Source organism: Narcine bancroftii, chromosome 3 (assembly GCF_036971445.1).
Source record: "Narcine bancroftii isolate sNarBan1 chromosome 3, sNarBan1.hap1, whole genome shotgun sequence".
NCBI classification, from domain to species: domain Eukaryota; kingdom Metazoa; phylum Chordata; class Chondrichthyes; order Torpediniformes; family Narcinidae; genus Narcine; species Narcine bancroftii.
In genome coordinates, this window is record NC_091471.1 from 261992625 (window position 1) to 262012030 (window position 19406).

General features: G+C 37.8%; 1 protein-coding gene across 1 annotated transcript in view; it reads right to left on the minus strand.

Annotated features, from left to right (window-relative positions):
- Positions 1-519: 519 nt before the first annotated feature.
- The window catches only part of LOC138756821 (putative uncharacterized protein DDB_G0289263), a 53821-nt gene continuing 34934 nt past the window's right edge, over positions 520-19406 (minus strand). The window contains exons 4-5 of the mRNA XM_069923211.1: positions 13323-13958; positions 520-608 (exon numbers count right to left, since the gene is read on the minus strand). Of these exons, the coding sequence (XP_069779312.1) occupies positions 13328-13958 (631 nt within the window). The 3' untranslated portion in view covers positions 520-608; positions 13323-13327. The remainder of the gene's footprint in view (positions 609-13322; positions 13959-19406) is intronic.

Consider the following 19406-nt stretch of genomic DNA (forward strand, 5'->3'; position numbering starts at 1 on the left):
TATCAACACTATTGGCATTTTCCTGCTGGCTCCGACTCAATCTTGCCTGGGTACTGTTAGTTATCAATGCAGTCTCAGCACTCCCCCACGGGGTCCATCCGCCTGGTCCGACTACCGTCGACTCCATACAGGGTTTAAATGGTCTGTTACAGGAGCCGACGGTGGCTTATGCTAATAAAATTAATACCTTTTCAGCAAATATTGTGATTTGCTTTTAAATGCATCCACTGCTCATCTGTAAGTGCCAGATTTGGGGTCTTATACAAAGGGTATCGCTCAAAACCTACATTTTAGGTGGAAATTCGGGTCGTCCTATACACCAGCATATATGGTATATATTACACCCAGCCCTACACAATATTCACGTTAATCCATTTAACAAATATTTACAGATGCAGGCTTATAAAAATACATGCAGAAAAAAATTCTGGTCTCAGTTAGATTTAATTTACATACCATTGGCATTTCCTGGAGTCGTTCAAATCCAGGCTTCTTGTTCTGTGAATATTTCACTGCAGTGACGATCACCCCAATAATTAGAATTAACAGCAGGATTACAATGAGAATAATCAGTCCAGTGTCTAGAACGTTTGTTTTTGGAGGAACAACTGAAATACAGAAGGGAAATATCGCACAGCTAAAATCCAGATCACACTGATTTATGCAATGCATGCAAACAGATTCAGTTTCCGCAAGCCCCCTGTAAACACAGACATAGAGACTGCATCCAGTATATATGGGCACAAAGAGTGTCCACTGAACATTATACAACAATGAATACTGGATAGACTCAATATGTCAGGCACCATCTGTGAAGAGAGAGACAGAATTAATGTTCCAGGTTGATGGACTTACTTCAAAATATATTTCAGCGTTAACATCTACTTCTCCAGTTTTCGTTAAATCCCTCCTCTGAGTCTCTCCCTTTCCCCATCCCTCTGTCTCCTCCAGCTCCCCACCCCTTACCATAGCTTTCCATTCAGAAAGCTACTCTCTCCCCCATCAGTTCTCAGCACTTTTCTCTCCTACCCTCCCACCCATATCTACCTATGACTGCTTACCAGTTAGCCTGTACTCTTCCCCCTGCCCTTTCCTCCTTCCTCTCCTTTCTTCACCCCCCCCATCTTTTTTATTCAGATGCTTGCCTGCTTCTTGCTCATACCTTGACGAAGGGCTCATGCCCGAGATGTTGGTTAACCTTTACTTCCTGTAAATGCTACTTGACCTGCTGAGTTTCTCCAGCACTTCTCTATATTCCGCTGTAAATACTCAGCAGGTGAGGCAGAATCTGTGGAGAGAGAGAAACTGGATTCATACTTCCACTGAGGACCTGTCATCAATTACTCAATTCACCAGAAATGTTGAATGTTTCCAGCATTTCCTGTCTTTTATATATAGGTATACCCCGCTTTAAGAAACTAGAACTTTCTTAGGACATTTTCATAAGCCGAAATGGCGTAAAGTGAAGACCCATTTACTACTATTGAAGGCTATTTTCGTATGTGAAAACACACACACACAGTTGAAAATTCTAGTTTGGTTTCAGGAGCTGGACCTTTCTCCAGAGAAGGGTGGAGCTTTGGAGCAGGCAGCCCTCTCGTGCAGTGGAGGCAGATTCACTGAAGTCTTTCATACAATGCGGCCATTTCTGCATTTGAGGGACAGGAGGGAGGAGCTAGATAACAAGAGGGAGCACATATGCAACAAGCAAGGAATGAGAAACACTAAAACTCCAGATGCAGGAATCTGGAGTGACCAATGAGAAGCTGCAGGTGCTCAGTGGGTCAGGCAGTATCCATGGACAGAAATGGACAGTTGATGATCTGATATCTTTCTTGAAACTAAAGTAGAAAGGGGAGATATCAAATATATAAGAGGAGGGGGGAAAAGAGGTGGAGAGGGTGAGCAAATTACGTTCTTGAGAGTCACCATCTCAGAGGATCTTTCCTGGACCCAACACGCTAATCGCATCATGAAGAAAGCACATCAATGGCTCTCCTTTCTCAGGCGTTTGTGGAGGTTTGATATGACATCATAAACCCTGGCAAATGTGTGGTGGAAAGTGTCCTGACCAGCTGCATCATGGTCTGGTATGGGAACACCAATATCCCTGAGCGTACAACCCTGCGAAAGGAAGTGGACATAGCCCAGGATATCACAGGCAAAACCCTCTCCACCATCAAGAACAGCTACAGTGAATGCTTTCATCAGGGAGCAGCAGCAATAATCAAGGATTCACACCACCCACTTCCCGCTCTGTTCTCACTGCTGTCATCAGGGAAGAGGTATAGGGGACACAAGATTCACACCACCAGGTTCAGGAACACCTGCTACCCCTCCACCATCAGATTCCTCAATGTCAAACTCAATCAGGGACTCATTTCAGGATTCTTACTTTTTTGCACTTTATTGATTTTTTTACCTCTCTGTATTGCACAATCAGTTTGTTTACATCTTTTTATTTGTTTACATGTGCAGTTTTTTGTTTGCACTACCAATAAGTGGTAATTCTGCCTCGCCTGCAGGAAAAAGAATCTCAGGGTCGTAAGTGATGTCAAGTATGTACTCTGACAATAAATTCAGCACTGCTGGCATTTCTTCTTCATTGATGAGACCAAATGCAGATGCCAAGTACCAGTGCTCTGTCTATAAATCCAAGAGAGAGTCCCTGGTTGCTAGCCACTTTATTTCTCCTCCCCATTCCCACGCAGACATGTCTGTTCTTGGCCTCATCCATTGCCACAGAGAGGCCAAAAATAAATCTGAGGAACAACACATCATATTCCTCCAATGGCATGAATATTGAACTTTCTAATTTTATGCAACCCTCTTCTCTCTCTCTCTCTCTGGTTCCACTGCTTCCATCTCTCTTTACCAGCTCCCATTCTCATTTTTATCTCTAGCTTTTCCTCCCTCTGTATCCAGTAGTCACCTGTCCCTCCACTTCTTCTATCCAATACATTATCACCTCTTTCCCCTCCCACTCTCCACCCCTCCTTCAATAGTTGATATATCTTCCCTCTTCAGTCTTGATAAAGATCTGTGACTGAAAACACTGACCATTTCTATCCATAGTTGCTGCCTGACTGGCTGAGTTCCACCAGTTTCTCTTTGTTCATGCAAAGAATATGACATTGGCAAAACGAATACATAAATTTACTTAACCTACCTTCTGCTGTAACTTCATCAGAAGTTGTAACTGGGGCTATAAGAAGAGGTGAAAGTGATTCATAGCCCTGAAGTTTTGATAACAACCTCTGCATTAGAGCTGAACAATTAAAAACCCATGATGCTCTGTCCCAGCCAGTATCATTCTGCCCGATGAGATACAATAAATAACAACATGTCTCAACCAATGTCAACCATCTCATGGGCAGCACCAGCTGATAATGACCAGTAACCAATGACTCATGGTTAGTGCAACACTGTGACAGCACCAGCGATTAGGACCAGAGTTCCAATCTGTACAAGTTTTAAACAGCCTCCAGATGGGGGCTGGCAGTGGGTTTTTTCTAACATTGGCAAAACCACAGAGGTCCTTAATGGCAGGGCCCATGCTTGGCAGCAGACTATGAGGGATGTGGGCTCCAGGGGATCAGCAGACCAGCGCAGGGCACGACAGCAGGAGGGCATCCCCTTGCTGAAGAAGAGCTGTAGGAGAAGGCCCTACAGGGAAGGTGACCACTACAGTGGACCAGTGAGACATTCAGAGACTGAGGGACTCACACCAGGTCGTAAGCTGCTGGAGACTTGCTCATGGGAACCGAGGACTCGGGGCCGGGATTCAATGTGAGGATGCCAATGCCAGGAAGAACTCCTGAAGGGCTTTGGGTGATCGTATCGGATGCTGAGAAGCAGGAGCTCAGAAGCTGGAACAGACAGAGGAGGTTGCACAGGAGGTGAATCCATGGACACTCAATGTTTCCGAAGGGACTCTTACCTGGTTCTCATTCTGGTAGGGGCGGCGCACTAGTGTGCCTTTACAGCAGGTGAAAGTTGACAAATGTCATGTATTTAAGTACATGACAATAAAGGAATCTTGAATCTTGGTGGATTGAAGGAGAAACTGGATAAACGCACGATGGAGAGTGGAACAAGGAGATGGTGATGAAGAGAGCTGGTGATGAGTAAGGGGAGGCTTCTGTCAGCCAGGATGAAAACATAGACCTGTTATTGTAAAATACTGCCATTCAGGTTTTTCCTGATCTTTTTGCGTTACTCAGCATTGGACATTATGAGAGATATTCTATGTTAGAAATTTATTCATCTCCAGAAAGCTATAAGTGTTGACTCATCAAGTATAAGCATGTGATTAAGCTAGAGGTTGTTTGCAATTTATGGGAATGTTTATTGGACTGGAGGGTTGGGTTGTCAGGTGAGGTTGCACAGGCTGTGTATGTTTTTCTAATGCAAAGGAAGCTGAAGGGCCTGGCAGGGCAGAAGTATAGAAAATTATTTGAGGCTTAGATAGGATACCCAGTATCTGTCTCCAAGAGTAGGTGTGTCTAAAACTAGAGGATGTAGGTTTAAAGTGAGGGGGGAAGGTTTAAAGGTGATCTTAGGGGTAGATTTTTTACACAAAAAGTATATGATATCTGGAATGAGGTGCTGGAGGCAGGATCAGTAACAACACTTAAGAGGCATCTGGATAGGCACTTGTGGAAATGAGAAAGGATCTAGGAAGAGTTGTTGGGGATTTTTTGAAATTATGGGATTTATATTTATTCATCCTATTCTACTCAATCATTTAGTCCAACCTGCCATTTTAGATACAAACTAAGTAGAATGGCATCATCCAGGAATTAAAACTTTTAACCATCTTTTTAATCCAACAAAATTTTGCATCTTCACAACAATTGACAATGAAATGAAATCTGCCAAATAGACACTTTGTTAGACGTTATCAAATTAGACATTTTATTCTTTCTAAACGTTCATTACTTCCTTATCTTCCGGATCCAAGTTTCATAGATGAACCTTTTGAATTAAAATGTTTACATAAAGGTATAATATCTCCCTTATAAAATATTGAATTTAAAAACAGTCTCTTTAATTAGGATCAAAACTGAATGGGAGAATGATCTTATTACGTCTTTTTCAGAAGAAGATTGGATTTCAATTTTTCCCCTTATCCACAACTCCTCTCTATGCACTAGGCACAATTTGATTCAATTTAAAGTAGTGCATAGAATACATTTTTCTAAAGTTAAGCTCGCTCGAACCTACCCAGATATCAACACATTGTGCGACAAATGTAAAAGATTTGAAGCTTCTTTGATACATATATTTTGGTTTTGTCCCAATTTAGCAGAATATTGGACAGGAATTTTCAGAACATCTTCGGCCATTTTTGGGATCGATCTAGAACCATGTCCGTTGATTGCAATGTTTGGCTTCTCCAGTGATGTAAACATATATTTAATGACTAATTGAAAACAGGTCTTAGCATTTTACTTAGAGCTTAAAAGAATGAGGGGAGATTAGGGCAGCACAGTTGGCATAGCGGTTAGTGCAATACCGTTACAGTGCCACCAATCGGGACTGGATCAGGGTTCGAAACCCGTGCTGTCTGTAAGGAGTTTGTATGTTCTCCCCGTGTCTGTGTGGGCTTTCTATGGTTTCTAAGTGAGGTTAGTATAGAATGTGCTGCAGTCATCAGGATGCGATGGGCAGAAGGGCCTGTTTCTCTCTGCTGTTACAGTTCCATGGCTCAATGACTAGAATGATGATGTGCTCAGCCATAATCTTATTGGAATGGCAGCAGGGTTGAGGAAGCATTTGGCTGAGGGAGTCACGTGATGGAGTAGTGGCCGGTCGGGGAACTCCAGCCCTCTCCGGAAAAGTTTAAAAAAAGCACAGAAAACACAAAGGCACAAACATAAAAATTAAAATAAAGTGAAAGTAAAGGTGGGAAGAAAATGGCAGCGAAGAAAGAAAAGTCGAAATCAACGGGAAGAAGAGAAGAAGAAAGGACGTCGGAAGAAGAAGGTGAAGGCCTTACCTGTCCTAGGAGGCCCACCGCGGAGAGAGAAGCCCGCTCCCTAAGGTCAGTTGAAGTCCTGAGCTCGGGACTACAAAAATGGCTCGCGGAGCCAAGCAAAAGTGCGCAACCTTGCATGAAAAAAAACACTAACGGGAGGGGGGACCAGCTGAGGAGTCGATCTCCACAGCTGAGGATGACAGCTGCAACACAACAACAGGAAGAGAACATAGAAAACAACGAGAACAAGAAAGAAGAGAGTAAAAAGAAAACAAGGAAACAACAGATGACCAACCCAGAGGAAGAAGAAGAAGAAGAAGAACAGAGAGAAATGGAAGAAGAAGGGAAAGGCAAGACAATGGATTTTTTTTTTAAAGAATATATGGAATCAGTAAAAGAATGGCAATTACAAGAATTTAGTGAAATAAAAAGAAGAATTAAAAGTACAGAAGAAAAAATGAATAGATTAGAGATGGTCATGTCAGATATAGGAAAAAGAGTGGACAAGGTGGAAGAATGAGAAACAGCCGTAGAAATAGAAGTAGAGGACTTAAAAAAGAAATTAGAAGAATCTAATAAAAAAGTTAAAGAGACACAAGAGCTGTTAGCTCAGAAGATAGATATAATGGAAAATTATAATAGAAGAAATAATATAAAGATAATGGGCCTTAAGGAAGATGAAGAAGGCAAGAATATGAGAGAATTTATAAAAGATTGGATCCCCAGGGTCCTAGGAAGACCAGAATTACAGGAAGAAATGGAAATAGAAAGGGCACATAGAACATTAGCCCCGAAACCACAGCCACAACAAAAACCAAGATCCATTTTAGTAAAATTCCTAAGATGTACAACAAGAGAAAATATATTGGAGGAAGCAATGAAGAAAACAAGAGAAGACAAAAAGCCACTGGAATACAAAGGTCAAAAAATTTTTTTCTATCCAGACATAAGTTTTGAATTCCTGAAGAAGAGAAAGGAGTTTAATACAGCAAAAGTGATCCTATGGAAAAAAGGATATAATTTTATGCTAAAGTACCCAGCGGTACTTAAAATAGTTATTCCAGGGCAGCAAAACAGACTATTCTCGGATCCGGAGGAAGCACGAAAATTTGCAGAACAACTACAAAACAGATAGAGAGATGAAGACATGTAACGAGAGTAAAAATGACCACGAACTATATGTATGTGTGTATATGGGTGTATATATATATATATATATATATATATATATGTGTGTGTGTGTATGTATATATGTGTGTACATGAATGTATCCGTATTTAAAGGAAAATATATAGAGTATAGATAAGAATTAATAAGGGAAAGAAAAGGAAGAGAGGAAGTAAGGAGGGAATTAAGAGAGTGACCTTTGTTATATATGAAAATTAAAATCTTTTCTGGGGGGGCTGGGTGGGGAGGAGTTACGGTCACTGCGAAATCAGTTGACGCTTGCGAGTGAATTCGCAAATCCAAATGGAGAGGGGAGATGTGGTTGCCCGACAAGGGATAAAGGGCAACTCAGGAAGGGGAGGGGATAGTGGGGTTAAAGAAATTTTAGATAGGAGAATAAGGGAAATGTTTGATGTTTTAGAAATGTTGTCTTATAAAGTGTTCAAAACAAGAAAACAGAAATGGATAAGAAGGAAAGGTGGTGATGAGGAAACGGAAAGGAAAGATAAACAAAGTATGAAATGGCTATGTTGAACTATATGACTTTAAATATTAATGGAATACATAAACAAATCAAAAGGAAGAAACTGCTAAATTTACTGAAAAAAGAAAAAATTGATATAGCATTCGTGCAAGAAACACATTTAACTGAAATGGAGCACAAGAAATTAAAGAGAGATTGGGTAGGACATGTAACAGCAGCGTCATATAATTCAAAAGCTAGAGGAGTAGCTATATTAATCAGTAAAAATGTACCAATTAAAATAGAAGAGGAAATAATAGATCCAGCTGGGAGATAAGTAATGATAAAATGTCAGATATATTCGGAGTTTTGGAATTTACTCAATGTATATTCACCTAACGAAGAAGATCAAAAATTTATGCAAGATATTTTTTTGAATATAGCAGACACGCAAGGGAACATACTATTAGGAGGGGATTTCAACCTTAATTTGGATTCAAACATGGATAAAACTGGGAAAAAAATTAACAGAAAGAACAAAGTAACCAAATTTATAATTAAATCGATGCAAGAAATGCAACTTTTGGATATATGGAGGAAACAACATCCAAATGAAAAGGAATATTCATATTACTCGGGTAGACATAAAACATTCTCAAGAATAGACCTATTTCTGTTACCAGCTCGTATGCAAGACAGAGTAAGAAAAACAGAATATAAAGCTAGAATATTATTGGACCACTCACCCCTGATATTGACAATAGAGTTAGAGGACATCCCTCCAAGAATATATAGATGGAGATTAAACTCCATGTTACTTAAAAGGCAGGATCTTAGAAAATTCATTGAAAGACAAATTAAAATGTACTTTGAAATAAATACGGAATCAGTGAAAGATAAGTTTATACTATGGGACGCAATGAAAGCGTTCATCAGAGGGCAAATAATAAGTTTTGGAACCAAGATGAAGAAGGACTACAATCAGGAAACAGAGCAGTTGGAAAGGGAAATAGCAAATATAGAAAAAGAATTAGCAATGAAGGAAGACACAACTAAAAGAAGAGAATTGGCAGATAAAAAAATAAAATATGAAACACTACAAACATATAAGGTGGAGAAGAATATAATGAAGACAAAACAGAAATATTATGAACTAGGTGAAAAAACGCACAAAATCCTAGCATGACAGCTTAAGACAGAACAAGCTAAGAAAATGGTATTGGCATCAAGGAAAAAAGACAAACAAATCACATATAATCCAACGGAGATCAATGAAAACTTCAGAGAATTCTACGAACAATTATACCAAACTGAAAACGAAGGGAAAGAAGACAAAATAGATGAATTTTTAACTAAAATTGAACTACCAAAATTACAAATAGAGGAACAAAATAAATTAACAGAACCATTTGAAATAGTAGAAATACAAGAGATAATAAAAAAATTACCAAATAATAAAACACCAAGAGAGGATGGATTCCCAATAGAATTCTATAAAACATTTAAAGATTTATTAATTCCTCCCCTCCTGGAAGTAATCAACCAGATTGATAAAACACAAAGCTTATCAGATTCATGCAAAACAGCAATAATTACAGTAATACCAAAGACGGAAAGATCCACTCGCACCAGCGTCATATAGACCAATATCTTTACTTAACACAGATTATAAGATAATAGCTAAACTATTAGCAAACAGATTGGCCGACTATATACCAAAAATAGTAAATCTAGACCAAATTGGATTTATTAAAAAAAGATGAACAACAGACAATATTTGTAAATTTATTTACTTAATTCATGCAGTAGAAGGAAATAAAACTGCAACAGTAGCGGTTGCTTTAGACGCAGAGTAGACCTTTGACAGAGTAGAATGGAATTATTTATTCAAAGTACTACAAAAATTCAGCCTACCAGAGAAATATATGAATTGGATTAAAGCATTATATAAGGGGCTATTGGTGAAAATGACAGTAAATGAATATATATCAAAGCAATTTAACTTAAGCAGATCAACAAGGCAGGGATGCCTACTATCACCCTTATTGTTCGCGTTAGCTATAGAACCACTAGCAGAATTGATAAGAACAGAAAATAAAATAAAAGGGATAAAAATAAAAGAGAAGGAATATAAAATCAGATTATTTGCAGATGACGTTATAGTATACTTAACAGAACCAGAACTATCAATAAAAGAATTACATAAGAAATTGAAGGAATATGGAGAATTGTCGGGGTACAAGATTAACGCAAATAAAAGTGAAGCAATGCCAATGAATAATGCGGATTTCTCAAAATTTAAGAAAGAATCACCATTCAGATGGCAAATGCAAGCAATACGATACCTAGATATACAAATAAATAAAAACCTCGGCCATCTATATAAACTCAATTATTATCCACTAATGAAAAAATTACAGGACGACTTAGAGCATTGGAAAGACTTACCACTAACACTAATAGGAAGGATAAACTGTATTAAAATGAACATTTTCCCAAGGATACAATACCTATTTCAGGCATTGCCAATACACTTGTCGGAGAAATTCTTCAAGGAGTTAAAGAAAATAATAAGGAAATTTTTATGGAAAGAGGGGAAACCAAGGATAGCACTAGATAAATTAACAGAATGGTATAAACAAAGAGGCTTGCAACTGCCAAACTTTAAAAATTATTATAGAGCCGTACAATTAAGATAACTATCAGATTTTTATCAAACAAAGGAAAAGCCAGATTGGACTAGATTATATAAAATAGGGGAGAAGATACCTGAGCATATATTATACAAATGGGATGAAAAATTGGTACAACGTAGGAATTCTCCAGTATTACATCATCTGCTCAATATTTGGAAGAAGATTCACGTAGAAAGGAATAAAACAAATTACCAATTACCAAAATTAATACTGACGCAAAATCAGCTAATTTCTTTTATAATAGATAATCTTTCATTTAGAGAATGGGAGAAAAAAGGGATCAAAAGAATAGAAAATTGCTTTTTAGGAAATAAATTATTATCCTTTGAACAAATGAAGGATAAATATAATATAACTCACGATACAGTGTTGGCATACTACCAACTGAAATCCTACTTGAAGGACAAAGTGGGAAGCAGTCTGAGGTTACCAGAGGGAAGTAATTTTGAATATGTGATTACAGATACAATGTTAATCAAAAGATTTATAACAAATATGTATATTAAGCTGCAAGAAAAGGAGAATGAGGAAACAAATGGTAAAACTAAACAAAAATGGGAACAAGATTTAAACATAAAGATAAAGAAGGAAACATGGGAGAAGTTATGCTCTGGAACTATGAGAAATACAATAAACACGAGGTTACGTATGATACAATATAACTGGATACACAGGTTATACATTACACCTCAAAAGTTAAATAAATGGGACCCAACAGTATCTGACAGATGTTTTCACTGTAAAAAGGAAATGGGAACAACAATTCATGCAATCTGGACATGTGAGAAAGTGAAAAAATTTTGGGAAGATCTAAACCAGATATTAAATAAAATCACAAAAAGCAATATACCAAAAAACCCAGAGATCTTCCTCCTAAGTAACATAAAAAACAAAGAATTTAGACTTGATTTGGATGGTGCACAAAAAAGATTTGTTAGGATAGCCCTAGCTACAGCAAAAAAATGTATTACGTCAGCCTGGAAATTAGAAGATAACTTGAGAATACAACAATGGTATATAGAAATGAATAAATGTATTCCATTAGAAAAAAAAACATATAATTTAAGAAATAATATTACAATATTTGAACAAATATGGGAGCCATACATGAAACACAATAGAGAAAACCTACTGGGGACATCTACCACCTAAAATGACAGAAGGAGAAGGAAATGAAAAGAATTGACTCAGTGGAATTTCTTGTTTATTTTTATTGAGTGACAACATTGTTTGACGGGTTTAATGTATCTTAGATTCTGAACTTTAAATGAATGGGAGGGGAGGTAGGGAGGGTGGGATGGTAAGAGGGAGGGGGGGGAGAAAACGACACTGTATATATTTGAAAAGAAAAATGTATGTATCTTGATCAATGTGGTTTATAGTGTGAAAAATAAAAAAAAATTTTTAAAAAAGGAAGCATTTGGCTTTTACTTCAGCGATATTATGTTCTTTTATTCAAAAGAGAGCAGGAGGTATCTCACCAGGAACTAATGCAGAAGGAAGTGATTTCCCCTCATAACTCCTACAATCCAGTGCAGTCCATGTGTAGTTTTCCTTGTGAACATTTGCATTCCCCCCCCCACCCCTCTGAAAGTTTCTTCTTATACCCCAAGATGCATTGGTTGCTGTAAATTACCCTTGATGTTGATGGTCATGGAGAATCAGGGAGATGGGAGTGAGAATAAGTCACAAGGAAATAAACAAGAATGGGAGTGATGAGGTTGACCTCTCAGTTGGCATAGACACAATGACAACCCCTATGACTCAGTATCCATCAATCAATGCCTCGTCATTACCTTGGGAGATTGATGTGCACAAATTTGCTACAATGATCCATATATTACAGCAGAAACTGCTCTCCCAAAATACTTCATGGGCAATTAGGTGTTTTAGAAAATCCAAGGGGGTGAAACACAACAAAGATCGATGTCTCTTTCTCTTAGGCAGGTTCATGAGTGGTGCCTGTATGAGTGTGACACGGTAACCCTTCTGATACATGACCTCCAGGGTTGAGGTACCAGGTCGTAAAGTCAAAGACCAGAGAATGGAAAAGTCCATGGGCCAGGAGAGGAAGATGTGAGCAGCTGGAAATTACTGAATGTTTGGATATACGGAGCAGACAATCTGTTAAATTAGTTGTCAATGCCCTTGTAGGAATGACGAGGTGTGGTGGCGCACTCGCTCAGGCCTCACTTGTAGTGCCACATGGCAGGGCAACCCTGGGAAGATGGCGCCATCAGGGGCTTCTTCCTTAGTCAAACCTCCCGCGCGGCACGCACCCCAGGCAGCGTGGTGACGTCATCATGCATGTGGTGACCGAACCAGCGCGGCACGCACCCCAGACAGCGTGGGGGCGTCATCATGCACGTGGTGACCGAACCAACACTGCCCTTAAAGGGGCATGCGCCAGAATCAAATAAAACAGTCCCTCAACGTGGTGACTTACGCTGCTCACACCGCCACAGGGTTTATATTTATTGAATGGAACAATGTTTTAGGTACTTTGGCAGAAAACAACTATTAGCTTGATACAAATATTGCACTTTTCTCTAAGCGTATGATTGGTTCTTTTTTGTGATGGGCATTTAATATTTTGAAACAGTGGAATGTGGACAGTATATTTTTAGCATAAAAGCCTTTGATTGGCTGAAATGTCAAACTAAGAGGAAGCAAATTAGGATTTGAACTATATTAAAAATTTCCATGATTTCCTGAGCAATATAAAGCTTACCTATATAGAATATTGTGATCACATAAATGAACTAATTTGCTATATCCTTGGAATTTGGGCCCTGCTGAAAAGACTGCTGCTAATTGCCTATTCACAGCTGCATATGGGGTACCCTGCTGCACTTCCCAGTATCACAAGAGAGGCTACACTTCAAAAGGTCACCTTGAAGAAGACGACAGAAATGCCTCCTATCTGTCCTACTTTCCCTTTTTCTCATGCCCACTGTAAGTTGATTTTTCAGTCAAGTATTTCAACCTCTATTGTCAGAAGAGATCATTTACTGACCTGTGTCATTCGTTGTTGACGGGGTCGCTGATTCCTCTGTTGCGTTTGCATTGGGAGATTGGGTTAGCATTGAGATGCTGGACTGGTTGACTGTAGTCACCTGGGTGGCTGCTGTTGTTCCTGTTGTGTTGGATGTCGATGGCTCCACGGTTGTTCCTGTTGTGTTGGATGTCGATGGCTCCACGGTTGTTCCTGTTGTGTTGGATGTCGATGGCTCCACGGTTGTTCCTGTTGTGTTGGATGTCGATGGCTCCACTGTTGTTCCTGTTGAGCTGGATGTTGATGGCTCCACTGTTGTTACTGTTGAGCTGGATGTCGATGGCTCCACTGTTGTTCCTGTTGAGCTGGATGTTGATGGCTCCACTGTTGTTACTGTTGAGCTGGATGTCGATGGCTCCACTGTTGTTCCTGTTGAGCTGGATGTCGATGGCTCCACTGTTGTTCCTGTTGAGCTGGATGTTGATGGCTCCACTGTTGTTCCTGTTGAGCTGGATGTTGATGGCTCCACTGTTGTTCCTGTTGAGCTGGATGTTGATGGCTCCACTGTTGTTACTGTTGAGCTGGATGTTGATGGCTCCACCATTGTTCCTTTTGAGCTCTGTGTGAAGATTGATGTAATGGAAGGGATAGTCGCACCTTTTGAGTAAATAAAATGAATTAAAGAATCAACAAGCAGTTAATTAATAAGGACCATTGGTGGTACGGCCTACTTCCTCTTTCCATGGGAACTATATACAGGACTACTAACTTAACAACTGTTGACAAAGCAAGGTGTCTGAAGTTAAGTTGAATTTTGGCATTGATTTGTATTGGGAGATTTTGGGGGAGATGAATAAAAACTCATGATTTAAAGAACATTTTAAAGGAGGAGAGGGTGGTGAAGTTTAGAAAAAGCAGCCACTGATATGGAAACAGAAAACTCCCATAAAGAACTGTAAAGCTTGACTATCGATAAAGCTCTTTAATATTCAGATGCAATGTTAAACTGTAATCCTATCTCCCCTCTCTGGTGGGCATTAATGACCTCATGAAATTATTCAGAGATCTTACCAGGGGCCAATGCTTATCTCTTAATCAACCCCTAAAATAACAAATTATTTTACTATTAATAAATTGCTGTTTGAGGAAGATTCCTGTGCTCCTTGTGACCTTTCTCCATTAACTGCGTTCACCCATTACTCTGCATTATTTTCAGTGAGCAGCAATCTCAATTTTAAAGTGTCCTTCCTTTCTTCCAAATCCCTTATAAATCTTGACCCTCCTTATTTCAAAAGCACGCTGTGTTCCAGCAACCTTCCTGTATCTCCGCGTGTTCTCAGCTCTGGCGTCTTAATCATTCTGGATTTTCTTCAGTTCACTGCGCCCAGCTCTGGAATCCCCTCCCTAAACTTCTCCATCTTTTTTTTTTTTTTTTTTTAAACTTTTTTATTTTTTACACCATAAATCACAATAGCCATGATATACACTTTTTCTTTTCCACACATTTACAGTGACTTTTTCTCCCTCCCCCCTCCCTCCTCCCAAGCCACCCCCCCACCCCCCCCCCCTCTCATCCATTTTAGGTATACAATCTAGGTTGCATTAATTCAGTTAGACAATGTTGTCATTCAACAAAAATACACCAGAAATTCTACTGAGTCCATTCTTTTCTTTTCTTCTCCTTCCATCAACTTAGGTAATGTTTGTTCCCAGTAGGTTTTCGCTATTGTATTTAATGTAAGGCTCCCATACTTGTTCGAATATTTCAATATTATTTCTTAAACTATATGTTATTTTTTCTAATGGAATACATTTATTCATTTCTATATACCATTGTTGTATTTTCAAATTATCTTCCAATTTCCAGGTTGACATAATACATTTTTTTGCTACGGCTAGGGCTATCTTGACAAATCTTTTTTGTGCATCTTCCAAGTCAATTCCAAATTCTTTATTTTTTATGTTACTTAGGAGAAAGATCTCTGGATTCTTTGGTATATTGTTTTCTGTTATTTTATTTAATATCTGATTGAGATCATCCCAAAATTTTTCTACTCTCTCACATGTCCAGATTGCATGAATTGTTGTTCCCCTTTCTTTTTTACATCGAAAACATCTATCAGATACTGTTGGGTCCCATTTATTTAACTTTTGCGGTGTAATGTATAGTCTGTGTAACCAATTATATTGTATCATACGCAGCCTCGTATTTATTGTATTTCTCATCGTTCCAGAGCATAACTTCTCCCATGTTTCCTTTTTTATCTTTATATTTAAATCTTGTTCCCATTTTTGTTTAGTTTTACCATTTGTTTCCTCATTCTCCTTTTCTTGCAGTTTAATATACATATTTTTTATAAATCTTTTGATTAACATTGTATCTGTAATCACATATTCAAGGTTACTTCCCTCTGGTAAACTCAAGTTGCTTCCTAATTTATCTTTCAAGTAGGATCTCAGTTGGTAATATGCCAGCGCTGTATCTCCAGTTATATTGTACTTATCTCTCATTTGTTCAAAGGATAAGAATCTACTTCCTGAAAAACAATTTTCTATTCTTTTAATCCCTTTTTTTTCCCATTTTCTAAAGGCAAGGTTGTCTATTGTAAAAGGGAGTAGCTTATTTTGCGTCAATATTAGTTTTGGTATTTGGTAATTTATTTTATTTCTTTCTACATGAATCTTCTTCCATATATTGAGGAGATGGTGTAATACTGGAGAAGTTCTATGTTGTACCAATTTTTCGTCCCATTTATATAATATGTGTTCAGGTATCTTTTCCCCTATTTTATCTAATTCTAGTCTCGTCCAGTCTGGTTTTTCCCTTGTTTGATAAAAATCTGATAGGTACCTTAATTGTGCGGCTCTATAATAATTTTTGAAGTTTGGCAATTGTAAGCCTCCTTGTTTATACCATTCTGTTAATTTATCTAGTGCTATCCTCGGTTTCCCCCCTCTCCATAAAAATCTCCTTATTATTTTCTTTAACTCTTTGAAGAATTTTTCTGTCAGTTGTATTGGCAATGCCTGAAATAAGTATAGTATCCTTGGAAAAATGTTCATTTTAATACAGTTTATCCTTCCTATCAGTGTTAGTGGTAGCTCTTTCCAATGCTCTAAATCGTCCTGTAATTTTTTCATTAGTGGATTGTAATTGAGTTTATATAATTGGCCTAGATTTTTGTTTATTTGCACACCTAGGTATCTTATTGCCTGCGTTTGCCATCTGAATGGGGATTCCTCCTTAAATTTTGAGAAATCCGCGTTATTCATAGGCATTGCTTCACTTTTATTTACGTTTATCTTGTATCCCGACACTTCTCCATATTCCTTCAATTTCTTATATAGTTCTTTTATTGATAGTTCTGGTTCTGTTAAGTACACTATCACATCATCCGCAAACAGACTGATTTTATATTCCCTGTCTTTTATTTTTATTCCTTTTATATTATTATCTCTTCTTATCGATTCTGCTAGTGGTTCTATAGCTAGCGCAAACAATAATGGTGATAGTGGGCATCCCTGCCGCGTTGACCTGCTTAAGTTAAATTGCTTTGATACATGTCCATTTACTGTCACTTTCGCTAACGGTCCCTTATATAATGCTTTAATCCAATTAATATACTTCTCCGGTAAACTGAATTTTTGCAATACTTTGAACAAGTAATTCCATTCTACTCTGTCGAAGGCCTTCTCTGCGTCTAAAGCAACTGCTACTGCTGGTGCTTTATTTCCTTCTACTGCATGAATTAAGTTAATAAATTTACAAATATTGTCTGTTGTGCGTCTTTTTTTGATAAATCCAGTTTGGTCTAAATTTACCATTTTCGGTACCTGTTCTGCCAATCTGTTCGCTAATAGTTTAGCTATTATCTTATAATCTGTGTTTAGCAGAGATATTGGTCTATATGACGCTGGTGAGAGTGGATCTTTCCCTTGTTTTAGTATCACTGTAATTATTGCTGTTTTACATGAATCTGGTAAGTTTTGTGTCTCATCAATCTGGTTGATTACATCCAGGAGGGGCGGTATTATTAGGTCTTTAAATGTTTTGTAGAATTCTATTGGGAGTCCATCCTCTCCTGGTGTCTTATTATTTGGTAAATTTTTTATTATCTCTTGTATTTCTACTGTTCCAAATGGTTCTGTTAATTTATTTTGTTCCTCTATTTGTAGTTTTGGTAGTTCAATTTTAGTCAAAAATTCATCTATTTTCCCTTCTTTCCCTTCGTTTTCGGTTCGGTATAATTGTTCATAGAATTCTCTGAAGTTTTCCTTAATTTCTTTTGGATTATATGTAATTTGTTTGTCTTTTTTCCTTGTTGCCAATACCATTTTCTTAGTTTGCTCTGTCTTAAGCTGCCATGCTAAGATTTTGTGTGTTTTTTCACCTAGTTCATAATATTTCTGTTTTGTCTTCATTATATTCTTCTCCACCTTATATGTTTGTAATGTTTCATATTTTATTTTTTTATCCGCCAATTCTCTTCTTTTGGTTGTATCTTCCTTTATTGCTAATTTTTTTTCTATGTTTATTATTTCCTTTTCCAACTGCTCTGTTTCCTGATTATAGTCCTTCTTCATCTTGGTTGCATAACTTATTATTTGCCCTCTAATGAATGCTTTCATTGCGTCCCATAGTATAAACTTATCTTCCACTGATTCCGTATTTACTTCAAAGTACATTTTTAATTGTTTTTCAATAAATTCTCTAAAATCCTGTCTTTTAAGTAGCATGGGGTTTAATCTCCATCTATACATTCTTGGAGGGATGTCCTCTAGCTCTATTGCCAATAACAGGGGTGAGTGGTCCGATAATAGTCTAGCTTTATATTCCGTTTTCCTAACTCTCCCTTGAATGTGGGCTGATAACAGGAATAGGTCTATCCTTGAGTATGTTTTATGTCTAGTCGAGTAGTGTGAGTATTCCTTTTCTTTTGGGTTTTGTTTCCTCCATATGTCCACAAGTTTCATTTCTTGCATTGATTTAATTATAAATTTGGTTACTTTGTTCTTCCTGTTAATTTTTTTCCCCGTTTTATCCATATTTGGATCCAAATTCAGATTGAAATCCCCTCCTATTAGTATGTTCCCTTGCGTATTAGCTACCTTCAAAAAGATATCTTGCATAAACTTTTGATCTTCTTCGTTAGGTGAATATATATTAAGTAGATTCCAAAGCTCTGAATATATCTGACATTTTATCATAACATATCTCCCTGCTGGATCTATTATTTCCTCTTCTATTTTAAATGGCACATTTTTGCTAATTAATATAGCCACTCCTCTTGCTTTTGAATTATACGATGCTGCTGTTACATGTCCTACCCAATCTCTCTTTAATTTCTTGTGCTCCAATTCAGTTAAATGTGTTTCTTGGACAAATGCTATATCTATTTTTTCCTTTTTCAGTAAATTTAGTAGTTTCTTCCTTTTAATTTGGTTATGTATTCCATTAATATTTAGAGTCATATAGTTCAGCGTAGCCATTTTATATTTTGTTTATCTTCTCTTTCCGTTTTTCCATCATTACCTTTCCTCCTTTTCCATTTCTGTTTTCTTATTTTCAACTCTTTACCAGACAACATTCCTACAACATCCAACATTTTCCTTATTCTCCTATTTCTATCTTCTTTATCCCCAATCTCCCCTTCCCCTCCTGAGTTGCCCTTTATCCCTTGTCGGACAACCACATCTCCCCTCTCCATTTGGATTTGCGAATCCACTCGCAAGCGTCAACTGATTTTGCAGTGACCGCTCTTTTCCCCCACCCAGCCCCCCCCAGAAAAGATTTCGCTTTTTATATGTCACAAAGGTCACTCTTTTAATTCCCTCCTTATTCTCTCTATTCCATTACCTTCCCTTATTAATTCTTGTCTATACTCTCTATGTTTTCCTCTAATTACAGATACTTTCACATATGCCCATTGTCTCTATTCACTCTTATACCTCTTTACCCGCATACATATCAATCGTGGTCATTTATACCCTCCTTACCCGTCTTCATCCCTCAGTCTATTTTTGTCTTTACCCACATACATATCAATCGTGATAATTTTTGCTCTCATTACCCGTCTTCATCCCTCAGTCTATTTTTGTAATTGT